The sequence below is a fragment of the Drosophila grimshawi genome, unplaced genomic scaffold, assembly GCF_018153295.1.
Source record: "Drosophila grimshawi isolate 15287-2541.00 unplaced genomic scaffold, ASM1815329v1 contig_311, whole genome shotgun sequence".
Taxonomy (NCBI): Eukaryota; Metazoa; Arthropoda; class Insecta; order Diptera; family Drosophilidae; genus Drosophila; species Drosophila grimshawi.
In genome coordinates, this window is record NW_025063098.1 from 9457155 (window position 1) to 9472276 (window position 15122).

At 39.2% G+C, this 15122-nt stretch overlaps 4 protein-coding genes across 4 annotated transcripts; 1 reads left to right on the top strand and 3 right to left on the bottom strand.

Moving 5' to 3' along the window:
• Window positions 1–224: 224 nt before the first annotated feature.
• LOC6564375 (neuromedin-U receptor 2) lies at window positions 225–4061 on the bottom strand. The gene is made up of 6 exons (XM_001989846.2): window positions 3347–4061; window positions 3097–3262; window positions 1849–1984; window positions 1582–1780; window positions 1073–1296; window positions 225–1009 (listed from the first exon to the last, which is right to left on the bottom strand). Exons 1-6 carry the CDS (start codon window positions 3843–3845, stop codon window positions 227–229), a joined length of 2007 nt encoding a protein of 668 aa, XP_001989882.1. The 5' UTR covers window positions 3846–4061; the 3' UTR covers window positions 225–226.
• Window positions 4062–10566: 6505 nt separating this feature from the next.
• LOC6564374 (omega-amidase NIT2) lies at window positions 10567–11652 on the bottom strand. Its single transcript, XM_001989845.2, has 2 exons — window positions 11527–11652; window positions 10567–11470 (listed from the first exon to the last, which is right to left on the bottom strand). The coding sequence occupies exons 1-2, from the start codon at window positions 11543–11545 to the stop codon at window positions 10638–10640; spliced, it is 852 nt and encodes a 283-aa protein (XP_001989881.1). The 5' UTR covers window positions 11546–11652; the 3' UTR covers window positions 10567–10637.
• Window positions 11653–11945: 293 nt separating this feature from the next.
• Window positions 11946–13354, bottom strand: LOC6564373 (odorant receptor 85f). The gene is made up of 4 exons (XM_001989844.2): window positions 12541–13354; window positions 12283–12484; window positions 12063–12218; window positions 11946–11999 (listed from the first exon to the last, which is right to left on the bottom strand). The coding sequence occupies exons 1-4, from the start codon at window positions 13347–13349 to the stop codon at window positions 11946–11948; spliced, it is 1221 nt and encodes a 406-aa protein (XP_001989880.2). The 5' UTR covers window positions 13350–13354.
• Window positions 13355–14291: 937 nt separating this feature from the next.
• On the top strand, window positions 14292–14768 carry LOC6563300 (protein FMC1 homolog). Its single transcript, XM_001989843.3, has 2 exons — window positions 14292–14337; window positions 14400–14768. The coding sequence occupies exon 2, from the start codon at window positions 14403–14405 to the stop codon at window positions 14709–14711; it is 309 nt and encodes a 102-aa protein (XP_001989879.1). The 5' UTR covers window positions 14292–14337; window positions 14400–14402; the 3' UTR covers window positions 14712–14768.
• The last annotated feature ends 354 nt before the right edge of the window (window positions 14769–15122 follow it).

Here is a 15122-nt window from a genome sequence, read left to right on the forward strand (position 1 = left end):
TCCGTGCAAATGGCCAAAGACTCAAAGTCTGCCGACCCCCTTAGACATCATTTAAAATATGCTTCAAATAGTAAGGTAGTAAGTTGAAGAAAGTTTGTCGGCTATTGGCTGACTAGAAATCGAAACTGCGTTAACGTTAACAATGTTGCTACCTAACTATTTGTAAACATTAATTCAGCTAAACAACTAACAATTTAAAGCTAACGGTTAAGTCTGATGCCGTTTATCACAGCGATTTGGGCGTGGCATAGCCCACTCTGCCCTCGCTCCTCTCATTGTTATTGGCCACGTTCTGCTTTTGCCGCTTCTTGCGCCACTGAAATTTGCGTACCTCGCCACCCGTCGTCGTTGTTGCGGTTATCTCTGTGGCACTGTGGCAAGTCTCCTGCTCGGGCAGACTGCTGCTGCCACTGTACGTCGCCTCATCCCGCCGACTGATAACGCGCGACAGTTTCAATCGCGTTGGGGGTTGTACCTCCTCCGGCTGAGAGTTGGCCAAAAGCAGCGGTCCATTGTTGGTGGCAAGCAGAGCGCATTTCCCACGGCGACCCACTTCGACCAGTTCCGTGTCGAGCAGCGAATGCGAGTTTGAGGAGAGACGCGTCTGCAACAAACGATGTGGCACAATGCTCTTAGGCACCACACCAGCTGCATACAAGTCCGACTTGCGAACACGCCGAACACTAGCACCACCACCACTACCACCACCACCAGCACCAGCAGCACTGCTATTGATAGTCGTTGCAAGACTAGTGCTGTTTGTGGTTGTGGTTGTGTTATTGGTCCTGATGCTGTCCTGCAGCGACAACTGATGGCTGGCTTCGCGGCAACGGAACTGCACCACACGATAAGAGCCATACGGTTCCATGGCATTATTGTTGTTGCTGCAGCTAACGGGTTGCAGCCGCATCGACCCCTGGAGTCGCATCAGTGCACTGTAGTTGTGGTGATGGTACTGACTCTGCTGCTGATGATTCCGCGCCAGGCCAAATTGACGTGTCAATGTGATCTGCAAGGAAATACAATTAATACAAAATACAATTTGCTCAGCAAGGGGTTGGTGGCAAATTACCTTAAATGCCTCTCGGAACTTGTGGCTCATGATGTTATAGAGTAACGGATTAATGCAGGTGGACAGAAAGTAGAGCACACCGGATGTATAGTCGAGAATGTGAAAATAATCGTTGAAGGCATCCTGGCAACGACACACATTAATCAACGACACTCCATAGACGGCCATAAGGCGTTGGGCGTGAAATGGCGCCCAGCACAGGAAGAAGGCAACGGCTACAGCTACTGCAAAGAGGGACCATATAAAGAATTAGGTATCGGCGAGTGGGTGCCATCTGATTAATTTGTCTGGTTGGTTTGGCAGCCCACATGGCACATGGTATGCGCATCATTTGGCAAAGTGTTCAAAGAGCACTTTACAGAGTTTGCTTGTGGGCTTGTGGCTTAGTGTGTGTTGACAGTAATTTCAAATTGAACGCCCCTTTAATGTAGATATTCATAAAAAACAGAAAAGAAAAGTTTGACGGCGTTGCTTAGCGCTTTGCTGCCTGCTGATTTTTCCTCACCTACCCAACATTCTGATGACACGACTCTGCGCATTTAGGCCACGATTCGCATCATAGGCTCGCCGTGGCAGCGATTGCATCAGTCTGCTCCGCTTCAGTTTCATTCCAATCAAGACGTAGAGCACACAAATTGCCGTCATGGGGCCGCAAAAGAATATAAAGCCTGAGACGGCAAATACATGGGCATAAAAATTGTTCTCCATCTATTAAAAATGTGAATATTTTACTCTTAGCTGCTCTTAATGCCAATCATAACATCAACGTTACACACCGTGCAGGAGTAGCCACCATTATCCTGGTTAACCACCGAGAACTGCATTGCCTGCGGCAGTGCCAACAAAAACGCCGTCAGCCAAATGGCAAAAATGAATTTGATGGCTCTCGATAACTTGGACATCGTATGTTGCCTGTAAATGAAGTTACCCATTAAAATGAGATTGCACACCTCTCAGAATGCATTTCGATATATATAACATAACATCAACTTAATTTTTAATGCAAGACTTAAAACGCACATAGCTACCATAAAATTACTTATTCTTTTTATCTGTAAATATATGTTATATTTATGTAGAGGTTATTAATATATAAGTAAACTGTTAAAGCATTAAAATAACTGGAATTGAACACTAAAAGACTTACATGCAATAACTATACGACAGGCTAATTCGATTAGTTTAGATAGTTCAGCTCTATAGCTTCTGAATGGAATCAGATCATGCTTTCATAATTGTTCTAGTTAAAATAAAATATACTTTCTACACTCAGAAAAATAATTATGCTGACAATACATATAAACAAACCAAATTTAAAATATTGTTACTTCATTTTGCACTAACTAGATTTGAGATTAAGCTATATGCTTTGATAACTATAACTATAACTATATTGCTTGACTATATTGATTTGTTCACTTTTACTTTAAGTCCAATTGTATTAAATACTTTTGTGACTAGTGTAATATTTTCTAATAATAAAACATGTTTTTGGTAATTCTTTTTTCCGACTGTATCTTTTAAATACATTTATTTAATCAACATAAAACCGTTCATCGTTCTTTTAAATTCAATGAACTGGAACTTTATGAATGAAATCCAAACTGAAATAACGAAAGAGCTACAGAATACCAAAATACCATGAATGAAAGAAAGGGATTTCGCTGTCTATTTGTTTTCATTGAATAAAAAGAAAATTGCTGAATTCAACAAAATCAACAAAAAGTTGATAAGTATTTAATATGCATATTTATTGCCAGAGTGTTTGCGTATTATTATCTTAACAGTGCTGTAAGTCCTTGATCCAATGTTGATTTACTCATTAACTTTATGGTATTGATATGCATTAATTACATGTATTATTTCTGGCAGAGGTGTGATAAATATACATGCTCAAATAAATAATGGCTTAATGCTGAAGGAATACTATCGAAAAATACCATACAATTTGGATTTAATTAAGAAAGCATATATTACACTTATTGAGTAGATTTATATTACCCTTAATGCAGGCACTCACTTACCGAAACGGATGGCAGATGGCAATATAACGCTCCACGGTGAATGCCGTTATTGTTAGGACCGTGGCATTGGCAGCCATTTCGGAGAGGACACTCTCCACTATGCAAATGCCGTCCGTAAATGGATACGAATTAGGACACCACAAATTGTATAGTTCCTGCGGTATGCCTAATGACGAAACCGGATGTGATAGTGGCGTACCATATATTAAGCATACGCCCTATAGTCCGAGTGGGATTTAATTCAGCTTACCTGAGACTAGCAATATCAAATCAGAGACAGCCAAATTGAACAGATAGAAATTGGTTGCCGTGTGCATAAAGTTGTTCCGTGATATGACAATGCAGGTGATTAGATTCCCAAGTACGCCAGCGACAAAGATTAGCGCATAGCAGATAGTTAGGACTATGAGCAGCGTGGTGGATTCATCGTAGATGCCATACGTGGTTGTCGTCGTTGTGTTTGTTGTATTCCCGTTTGTGATGTTTGCGCTAAGCAGGCTTGTTAAATTCTCGGTCGTGATGTTCAGCATTTGAGCGACATGTGTTAGAAGTTTGTCATTGTGCAGCAACAACAGCTGCGGGCTGGGACTCTGAATGGGGCTTGGACTGTGGCTGAGACCGTGGCCGAGACCGACACCAACTCCCAGACTACCAAGGCTAGGCCTGGCATTTGGCAACGTATGAGCCATGAATGATTGATTGAGGACATCGTCAACACTGTCGGTGGCAAAATCAACGCCTTGCATCATTCTCTTGCCAGTTGTCAATTAATTGTGGGTGTGGCTTATAGCCTCCAGTTGAGTATGGGGCCTTTTATCACTGTTATTAATATAGTCTAAGAACGGGCTGCTGTTTGAGTGTTGAGTGTCCCGACTTGTGGTTATGGTTGAGGTTCTCGTTCTGCTTGTGCACATGGCTGATAAGAGCGACCCAGACGACAAACAGTCGCAAAATTGCGCATTCGCCTGTAAAGCAAACAACATTAAAAATCATTAGTCTCAAGAATGAATTTAAATTGTATCCGAGTTGCCTGGCATAATAATATGCGACTACATTCCCTCATCTACTGGAAAGCCCGGCTGCTACAGGTGGCAACCAGAAATCATAGCCAACTTTTGTAATCTCAACTGCGCAATTTAATTGCCTGTCCCTCACATCATATAGCAAATTCCCGATTCAAGAAAAACAAAAAAAAAAAAAAAGCAAAATGATCCATGGAAACCTCCTACATATGTTTGCTATAAATAGACAACACAGAGTTCTTAATAAACCTAGATACAAGTTTATCTGGTTTCCGATTATTGTTGGCCTTGATTGTGGGCCAAAAAAACTTTTTTTTATTTGTGCGGCATTTTGTTTTTGCATAGTACTGATAAAATTGTGTGCCGCAGGACAAAACTTTCGCAAGTGGCGAAAATATTTAAGGGCCGTTCTTTCGATCTAAGCCATGGCTCAAATGGCGAAACATTTGGAATATTATATTTAAAGACATCTGTAATAAACGATATTTTGAGCTCATAATTCACTCATTATTTCTCTGGCACGTATGCCAATAGCCTGTAACGAACTTGCCAAGGTCTCGACACATTTTGACTCCTGGTCACATTTCACACATGAAGCATACTGTCGTTGCCAGAACTCAGCCTCTCGTAATTAATCATATTTTCAGCTCATGTAGTTATGGTTACCTTGAATTTTCAAAATCATTTTCTTCACATTGTTGTCTGTGAAATTTTAGTTAAGGCTTAAATTTATTATGCCGTTTAGGGTAAGCATACATGAATTTATGCAAACGACCTACGGACAACTTGTTCCTGAATCAAATTTCTTTCTTTTGTGCTCATAAATACAAAAGATTGATGGGCAACTAAGTAAGAAGGGTTCAAATTCATAAATGGCATAATTCTAGACTTGTTCAAGAGCAGACTTCTGACGATAACTAGCCCAAATGGTGCTCAATTAATATTGCAATTATGTTCATGGGTATAAATAAAGTATAATAAAACTTCTTTACCTAAACACATTTTGATATATTTACAATTGGCATAGTTAACACCGGATTACAACCCAGCAGAATTGAACCATTTTCTAAATTAGCTGGACATAAATCAATGTTAACCTAATTCGCTGCTTAAGGTGATTTATGTTGAACTTATCCAGAAAATGTCAATTTTCGTATTTTGAATTAATGAATTTTGTGGCAATCATGAGGGACGACACAATTTCCGGCATATTGCGTCGTGATAATAATTGATGACATAATTGAGTTGCCATTTCATGTGTGAAAGTTAATTAAGACTCAGATTTCGATTCCGATTCAAATAAGTGTGAATTTCGGTTATCTATCTAGTCCGTCAGTTGGCTACACAATTTCACTTTAATACCATGATCCATACTATCGAAAAAATTGTCAAAAATAGTAGCCATTTTTACTTTAAGCGGGAGTCAAGTAAACAATTCGCTTAAGTGGCAAATGCCATCTAAGCGGCTGACTTTCTATTTGATTTGCCATCACTTTCTATGGTTGCACAAACCTGCGGGTAATGGTAAAAGTTAGCGGTTGCCTTTTTTATCAGCCTGACAATTGCTTTGTTCTTTCCTTTTTTTTTGTCCCGGCTGATTATAACAATGGGTACACAAAGACGTTGCCGCGATAATATCTGAGTGAATTATGACTTTAAGTAACCGAGATGTTTTTTAAGGGAATTAGCTAAAAACCTTTGCACATTTTTGGTTACGCACAATGTTGCTCATTCTTAGGGGTTTTTTATTGCAACCAAATAATTAAGCATAATTTTTTCAATTTTGGTCGTCTCGTTTCAATATTTCGAAATTGCTTATTTTGTAACTGTTTTGATGCCCGGACACGTCCGTTAAGTAGCGCAGTCAATTGTAGACTGAGTTTCCGTATGTCCGACGAGGCAGCACTAGATGCTTGCCTGTTAACTGTTAACAGCTGTTAGCAGCTAACAGTATTTCTTTATCCTGTTAATGCACAGTTTTGCTCATTTTGTTTCTTGCTCACGCTCGCGCTCTCACACATTCTCTATCTCTCTCTCTCTCTTTCTGTCTTAGGGTGTACTTAATGCCCTTAGCATTTTGGCATAATTTCATTCATAAATACAAGCACATTACCTTGACTTTGACTCATAGAGAGGCACACACACAGACACAGACACGCAGACACATCCACATCCTATATTCTGTGTCACATAACGTATGAGTAATATGGTGCTACTGCCATAAATGGAAAGCAATCGTATGAAATTGAATTGAATTAAAACTGAACTGAACATTTTTTGAGTCAAATTGAAATATCAAATGGGCGCGCAACCAGTAACACTTACTTTTAATATCTATTGGTCACGGCGCCGCCCATTAAGGCGTTCAACTGGTTTTCTATATCCCTAACTCTATCTCTCACGCAGTTAACCCTCTCTCACTCGCAAGACAATCGCAGGCGAAACAATCAAAACACACGCGAAATCAAAGCACCAGTTGGCTCCTTGGTCAGACAGCCATTGAATACCCACAAAATACTAAAACAAATGTTTTCTTTTTGTCTTCGTTTTGCCAGCAGAACTTTGTGGTGTCCGTTGCCGTCAATGTACAAAGAGCGCATATTAATCTTTTGGCTTGAGCAGCGTTAGATTTGTCGCATTTGTTTTTGCCAGTCCGTGACTGGTGATTTTAGTTGAAGTAGTGGATGTGGTGCTTGTGGCTTAATAGCGTGGTTTTTTTTTTGTGCTGTTTCTCTTATTGCTTATGGTTATGGTTATGCCTTTGGACCAGTGCCGCTAGCACTTTGTCAGCAGCTCAAAATTACGACCAAAAATGGCTGGAGAAAAAAAAGAACGAAATTGAAAATTAAGTGCTTTTCTGTCTGGCAACTAGTGAAAAAAAGTTGTAATAATTGATAGTCACCTCAGATGATCAGACTTTCTATAATATGGACATGCTATTTTTCATTTAATTGACATAAATTTCAACAAGGTTTGTATAAACTTCAAACAAGTTTATCCAAAGCCTGAACATAAAATGTATTTGCTTTGAACAATCTGTTGAGTTTTGGCAAAGTTCTAGTAGTGGCAAATATGGATGCTTAGCTATATACCACTATTAAGAAGAGAATTGTAAATTAATCACTCAACAGTAAGTTTGACTGAGAAATGATAAGTATACATAAATATAAATATAGAGAACATATGTATTACAGTTGTCTCATTTTGCTTTCCTTTTCCATTCATTTAGTGCATATTTTCTAGAGCTATTCCCCTTCGATGTAGTCAAATCAAAATACTCTTTCTCAACAGATTTTCGGCTGTCTTATACATATTCAAGCTGGAGGATATTTTAACCGAATGTGACGCAAATAATCGCAGACCATAATCAGTTTTCCAGCTCTGTGGATTATTCATGAGATAGATAGATAAGGTACGGGAAGGTATGGGAAGCACAATGCTTATGAGTTTCTCTCTCTACTTAATTGCGCATACGCCACCTTTCCACTGTCGACAATTCAATTGTAATCGCTGGACAGCAGTTGACCGAGAGCTGCCCAGCAACAGGACCACTGATTAGCATAATGTGCCTCCAGGGCGCACATGTGGACCACCCACTGTGCCAGCCAATTTGGGTGCAGCTTAAATCAAAAAGGGTCGACCACAGACTTGATACCACTGTGGCTGGTTCTTGCCAGCGCTCATCTTGATTTACGAGTGCAATGCGTTAAGCAATAAGAATAACGATAACGATAACTTAACCACATAGCCCCATAAACGTATTTTGGAGAGCTTCAAATGATTTTAAAGTGCGCTTTAATGTGCCGCCTAATTTGACTAATTAAATAATTGAATGAAATAAGTTCAAATGAGCGTATACCCGAGCCTACTGCGCTCGAAGGCTCAATGAACTTGGTCGGTGCCAATGTTTCACTGGGCATTACCAACTTGCTTGTTGCTCATACAACCCGTTGAACGACCTTGACATTAGCTCTAACAATTTGGCATAGCGCTACGAAAAGGCTCTTAGTCAAATGAAACCCCTGTCAAATTTCGAACCTTTACAGGAGTTCCGTTATGGGAAAGGCTTTGCAAGTAATACCAAAGCTTAACTACTAATCGAAGACCACAATTAGCCAAGAATGAAATTCACAAATGGCAGACGATGACCGCGTGCGTGCACCAAATAAATCGAAAACAATGCAAAAAACAAAGAAAAAAAAGGCAAAAGGCCAAAAAGAATTCAATTAAAATGAAACGTCTTTGGCAATGTCAGAGTGCCAAATGTTTTATACGTTTTGTGAAATTCAACAGAGAATTAAATGCTGTTGTTAAAAAGGCTTTTTTATGTAGGCATGCGTATAAATTGAACCTTAAGTAAAATTCAAGATTCATAAGGGCGAATTTGTTCTTAGAATTCCGCTGTAAAAATTAGTTCGATTCTTAAGGTTCAATCCACATAATTATTTAGAAAAGTATTAATGATATTAGATATGTTATAACTTTAAGTCGAGTCGAACTTACAAATGTATCTGTGACATGTGAGTTGCGAGCTTGATAAGTTAGTAATAGTATTTAAAGCATTTGACAAGCGCAAGTAATGCGCAACGGGTTGGTCGAACTGCAAAAAACTTTGAGATGACTTGGTTTGGCTTGCAATCAAACTAAATGAATTGGAAACTTGCAAAAAACTCGAGACGAGCTGCCGACAGGACTAACTATGACCACAACTTCAAAGAGAAAATAGCGCAAAAAACAACTTGAACCCAATGTGATTCTCTGCTGATGTCATGCCTCGTGACCATCAAGGAAAAAGCCGTATTCTTAAACTTCAACGTAGAGAAAACTTATACAATGGAACGCTGCAAAAGACACAGAGCACTAGTTGAAAATTGAAAATTTACAACTGACACTTAAGTGCGTGCGGCAATTATTTTGGGTGAATCTCTTGGCACGTGCTGTGTGTGTGTGTGTGTGTTTGGCTTGGTGTTGAAAAGGATATGAGTAGTCACAGCTCTAGATCCTAGGCATACTGCCATCTGTCAGCGTAATGCGGCTCTTTCAGTGTTTGCTTAGGACTTTGTTTTGATTAAGTGGCAAAAATTGTTTTACAATATTTACATAAGGATTGAGAAATTGAATGCAATGAATTTGATTTATTTGCCGTTGGCAATGGCGCGCTCTTGGGAGTTACTTTAACTTTTATGAGCCGTAAAGCGATGATAGAAACGCCTGCATACGCCCATAAAACTAAGAGTTTGCAAAGGCCTAGCGGACTCATAAAAGATTACCAATTACAACTGATAGCAAATAAAATTCTCTAGTCGGTAGAGCTCGATAGGTGATGCACACATCCAGTTCATCTTAAGGTCAGTCTTAACGTTAAAATATAAAAAAATAAGTCAAAATCGCATCAAATCAAATGTCATAGCAGATTGCAATCCCAATCTTTTGATCATCAACAGTGATCTCAATATAATCATTGCCAGCGGATGTTTTATCGGATTCCGTAAATCCGACGGCGCCCAGGTCGAGTCGCCAGAAGTTCCCCATGCGGTGCACGTGTTAAAGATGGTATTGTTTTCGCCCAACTCATGTATTGTGCCGCCCACAATGTATACCTGATTATCTCATGCTGCCCTCGGTGGTTGCCGGCTGTTGTAGCCATTAGGGATCTGCTCTGCGCTCTTGGGAAAGTAAGAATTAAACACCTCTGGCAAAACTATGAGCCGATGATTATGATTCCCAAATCATATGGCTTTCCGACTTACTATTACTTAAAAAATAACGGTTTTTTTTTTGCTTCTCAATGATTTCGTCAAACAAATAGAAAATATTTAGTAACAAGTGATAAGACAAGCATATGTTTTGTTTAAGAACATTTCTAATTTGAATTCGTTCAACATATCAGACAGCCACTAATCATACTGTTGTGAAAGAGTGGCTCAGGAGGAGATCAGCCATTTCCGCCAATAAAGATATACATATTTTCTGAATTGGCTGTTAGGGTGTTGTACAGCCTTTCTGCCCATCGCTTTCTGTAAAATACTTTTTGTACTCGATTTAAGAAAATCACAAGCATTTTGCTATTTTATTTTCGCAAATTTTCCGTTTCTTACCTCACCCAATCAACATATTTTGGCATCAGTTCAACAGTCTTTTCAACGTATTAATTTATAAATGTTGATGATATTTCGCTGGCAATCTTCTTTTTATAACCATTCATTATTTATTCATTTAGCAATATTTACCAACACTTCTTATACCTTACTCAAAATGGTTGAACTAATTTTCTTTTTACGCTAGTCTGGCAACTCTTTGTTGCCGGCAACTTTCGGGGACCGCCTTTTTGATTAAATAAATAAATAATTGTACTGAACTGAATAATTGAACTGCATTTTCGAATATATTTATAGCATATGGGAAAATCATCAAAAACATGCATCCGCTGAGTACTCAAATGCCTCACTCACGTTTCCGACCATGGAAATGGTCACATGCAATTTTTATTATTTTAAGACAACATAAATGCAATATCAATCATTTGGACTTCTTATCTGTACTGTAAAGATCAAGCCGACGCTGGCTAAACACTGGAATTTGTTGACGCACTTGCTCCACTAGAGAAAAGTCAATATTAACGGCCAAAATCTGCTCGCCTTCGCCAGCGCTACTTTGGACTTTGGCCCATGGGTCCACAATCATAGAATGACCATAGGCAACGTAATCTGCACTCGTATCCCTGGCTGGTGAAGTAGTCACCACAAAGAGCTGATTATCGTTCGCCCTCGCCCTTTGCAAAAGCTCCCAGTGCAAAGGACCTGTTGTCATATTAAAGGCTGCCGGGTATATGATCATCTCGCATCCATCGTTGCGATATAGACGCGCCATCTCCTCGAAGCGAATGTCATAGCAGATTCCAATACCAATCTTGTGACCATCAACATTGATCACAGTAAAATCGTTGCCAGCGGACAGCGTATCGGATTCTTTAAATCGGATGCCTCCCTTTACGTCAATATCAAAGAGATGCATTTTGCGGTGTTTGGCTATTAGCTCGCCAGTGGGTCCCCATACGGTGCACGTATTATAAATGGCATCGTTTTCGCCCAATTCTGGTATTGTGCCGCCCACAATGTAGATCTGATTAGCTAATGCTGCCTTCGATAGCTGCTGGCTGGTGTAGCCATTTGGAATTTGCTCGGCATGCTCCCGAAAATATTTTGTGCCATAAGGAGAATTAAAGCACTCTGGCAACGTTATAAGCCGAGGCTGATGCTCCTTAACGGCAGCTTCAATTTTGCTCACGGCATTTAGTACATTTGCGGTTTTGTCCGAGGAGCCCTTTAGCTGTAACAAAACAAGGCGCATAACTGCCAAAGTAATGTTAATATTTAAGGAATCAAATCATATGCCTTACTAAACTTACTATTACTGGCCTTGCTCATGATATTTGTTCTCGATATTCCCACAATTAACAAAGAAAAACGCCTTTGCTTGCCACTGCAATCGTCTGCCAACAAATATATGTATGTGTTGCATAAAATATACGCAAACATATGTTCTGTTGCGATCTGGCAGGGCTATTCGAGAACATCGCTAGTAGATTACCAATTTGATTTCATGTAACGAGGTGGCAACGCCACAGTTAACAGCTTTTCTTTATAACTTGTTCAACAATCATATAATCATAATATAAATATTAATTATTTAGTTTAAGTAACAATGGCCAACGATCCTAGGTGTACAGTGAAAGAAAAAAGCAGACTTCAAGTCAAACGTGATATTCATTTAGGTATATAAGCTGTGCAGTGGTGGCCAGAAAAAGTATATAAATTGAAAATCCGCTTATTTAATCGCGCTCCCGACCAACATATATACGCGATAGGCCAGCGACATTACCTATGAAATAGTGTTATTACTATTGGTTTGTAGGTAAACAAGATCACTCTAGTGTCTACCCACCTCCTTAAAAGTGTTCAGCGATATACGCATATAGCCCATGGCGCTGAGTTCAGCTGGTCTCTGGGCACGCAAGATGATATTCACTAGGGATTTCTTGTATGCCGACGTTGCATCCGACCAGTTGTTGTTATAGGCGGCATGGGAGATATTTGAGCTCTGCAGAAATCAATTGTCGTCATTCAATATTCTAACAAAAAATCAAAGTATTTTTAACAATTACAAATAATTGAACCATCTCGCCATAACAGCACACGAGATAAAGCTGTGAACTAGTCGTTATCATAAATCCAGCTAAGGTAATTCCATCTAGACTTAGTCCCTGAATCTGTGCACAAACTGCCATATTGCAGAATAGCATAGCAGTGGTAAGCAGATTTAACAAAAGTGATCCACCAAAGATGCGATTTATATCCTCCTGGAGGCTAATAATGCCAGTCAATATTATTAACAATTTGACAATTGCAGACGCCGTACTCACTTAAGTAATTGATCATGCCTGTCCACCAACTGGGAAATGAATTTGAGATCGATGGAGTCACGCGTCCAGTGAGGTTGATAATTCTCCAGAGATCTCGCAATATAATCAAGGTGCATGCATATCTGCATCTCAAAGTGCACCAGCCAGAGATCAGTGCTCAAATTGGATACAATCATTAAATCGCTGTGCAACCACTCCACTATATTAATGGCAAAGTATTTCCACAATGGATCTTGTTGCGGATCTAATGTGTAATGTGGATAGAAATGCAAATAGGGATAGTGGTTTGTCCTTATATAAATAAAAACCGACATCAGGACGGGTTGTCCTATTACCAACACTGAGGATATGCAATATACCGCAACGAATACGCGCAGTGGACGGGGCCAGTAATGATCGTTGACACTGTAATCGATCCTTGCTTGCTTGGATTCTGGATAAAGCGCCGCTAGCTTACCATTTAACCTTCGAATTGCCTGCTTTTGTAGCACAACTACATATTTGATGTTCGAGTTGATTACATAGGTAAACTGCATAGTATAGCGTGCTATCAGTAGGAAATCGTTTCCAATGTTATCCCACTCGATTAGACGTTTTAACATGGTCACCACACAGCAGACGTGGCTTACCACACACGTCCAGTGGAATAGTTGCATCAGGATGCGGCGACGGGTCATTTTTGCCTCCAGTATCTCATAGCCGCAGATATAATAGCTAAATTTCGGTAACCAAAGAAAGTCCTCGTAGCTGTATGAGTCGGTCTTCATGATACTTGTGAACTGTGAACTGTTTTTGACCAGCAGCGCCATTTATAGAAGTGCGAAAACTGAGAATTTTCTGCGGTTACGTTTGATTTTCAACGGGTGCGAGTGTGGTTAAGTTTAAGGAACAGGTAAAGAGATAATTGACTATTGTAATATATTGATTTTTTATACCCATAATTATAGAAATATTATAGTTTTATTAGATGGGTATATTTGTAAAACTAATGTTAAAAATGGTATAGAAAACGCCGTTTAAATAAGCTCGAAAAGAATTTATAGCCTACGTTTCTAAAGCTCTTTAAACTTCACTTCTTCGTCCTTGAATATACGTCTTATAGAAATAATTTTTGCTCTTTTCTCTTTAGGAAATACTAATTAAGTATTACCTCATAGAATTTTAGTAAGAAATGTTTCTTCTTCTTCTTATCAAACTGTTTATACGAACTTTGCTATCCATAATCAACTTCGCATCTTATGTTCAATTATAATGATATTTTCCCCTCGGTCGGATGGTACAGAGGTGGCTTACATTTTGCAAAGATCCTTGCACCATTTAAAGTTGCTGCCCGTTAGTTATAAACGTTCAATCGAAGTACTTCATTTTTCTGTCTTATTTTCAATTAGCTTTATATTTATAGTTCAGTTACTGCGTTTTCATAAATTTCATAATTTTTATAGTAGAAGTATTCTGGCAACATCATCATGTTCCTTAACGGCCGCTTCCATTTTGCTAACGACTCTTAGCACAATTTTTGGTTTTATTTGAAGTGCTTTTGCTGAAACAATTTTATGGCTCGACGTGTTTATGATATTTGATTTGCAGATTACAGTAATTTGAAAAGAGTTTAATTTGTTTAAATTTAAATCGAACGTCTGATAAAAAATTTGAAAATTTGAATGCACATAAGCATATGTTTTGTGCCAGTCTGGCAGGTCTACTCGAATACATCGCCAAATGTATTGCTAACGATGTGGCAACGCCACATCCGCAAACAGCTGTTACTTGTCAAGCTTGTCAAGCAGTCACATAATCGTAAATGTTTATTGTTTTGTTTAAGAATCAGCACATAATTAATCCAAAGTTTTTCTCTTCAGAAGATGGCTGGAACTAAAGTGCTCCGCTCCTTGCTACACGAATTGCGTCAGTCGGCAAAAGATCCTGGAGGCATTAAGAACTCACTGGCCGCCCGCTACATTCTGGCGCAGTACAAAAAATTCGAAACAACCGATCAGCAGTTGTGCAAGGCTCGCAACGAGGCAATCTTTCTGGGCCAAACATATTTAACCTATCTTAGCAGTTTGCGCAAATACAACGAACTCTACAAGGAGTACCATGGTCGTGGGGAACGCACGGTGAAGGAAACAGCAGACCTTGTCGGCTTCAAGCTGCCTACAGACCCGAAGTGATGTTAATTTAGCAATGTAAACTGTGCAGTGTTGGCCCATAAATATGTATAAATTGAACATCTGATTCTTATTATTGTTGGTCCAACGAAAATACAAGATAAGGCAGCGTCACCTATTATTATTATTTATAGATTGTAGTTAAGCAAATCAATCTGGTGTCCACCTACTTGCTTCAAAGTGTCCATCGATATAGGCTGAGTGTCTATATTACTGAGTTCAGCTGGTCTCTGGGCATGAAAGATGATATTCAGTGGGGGTTTCTTGTACGCTGACGGTACATCCCACCAGTTCTTAATATAGGTGGCATTGGTTAATTTTTGAGCTCTGCAGAAATTTATATAATAGCACACGAAATAAAACTGAACTAGAGGTAATCATAAATTGTCTTTTGGGTGGCTGTAACCATAAACG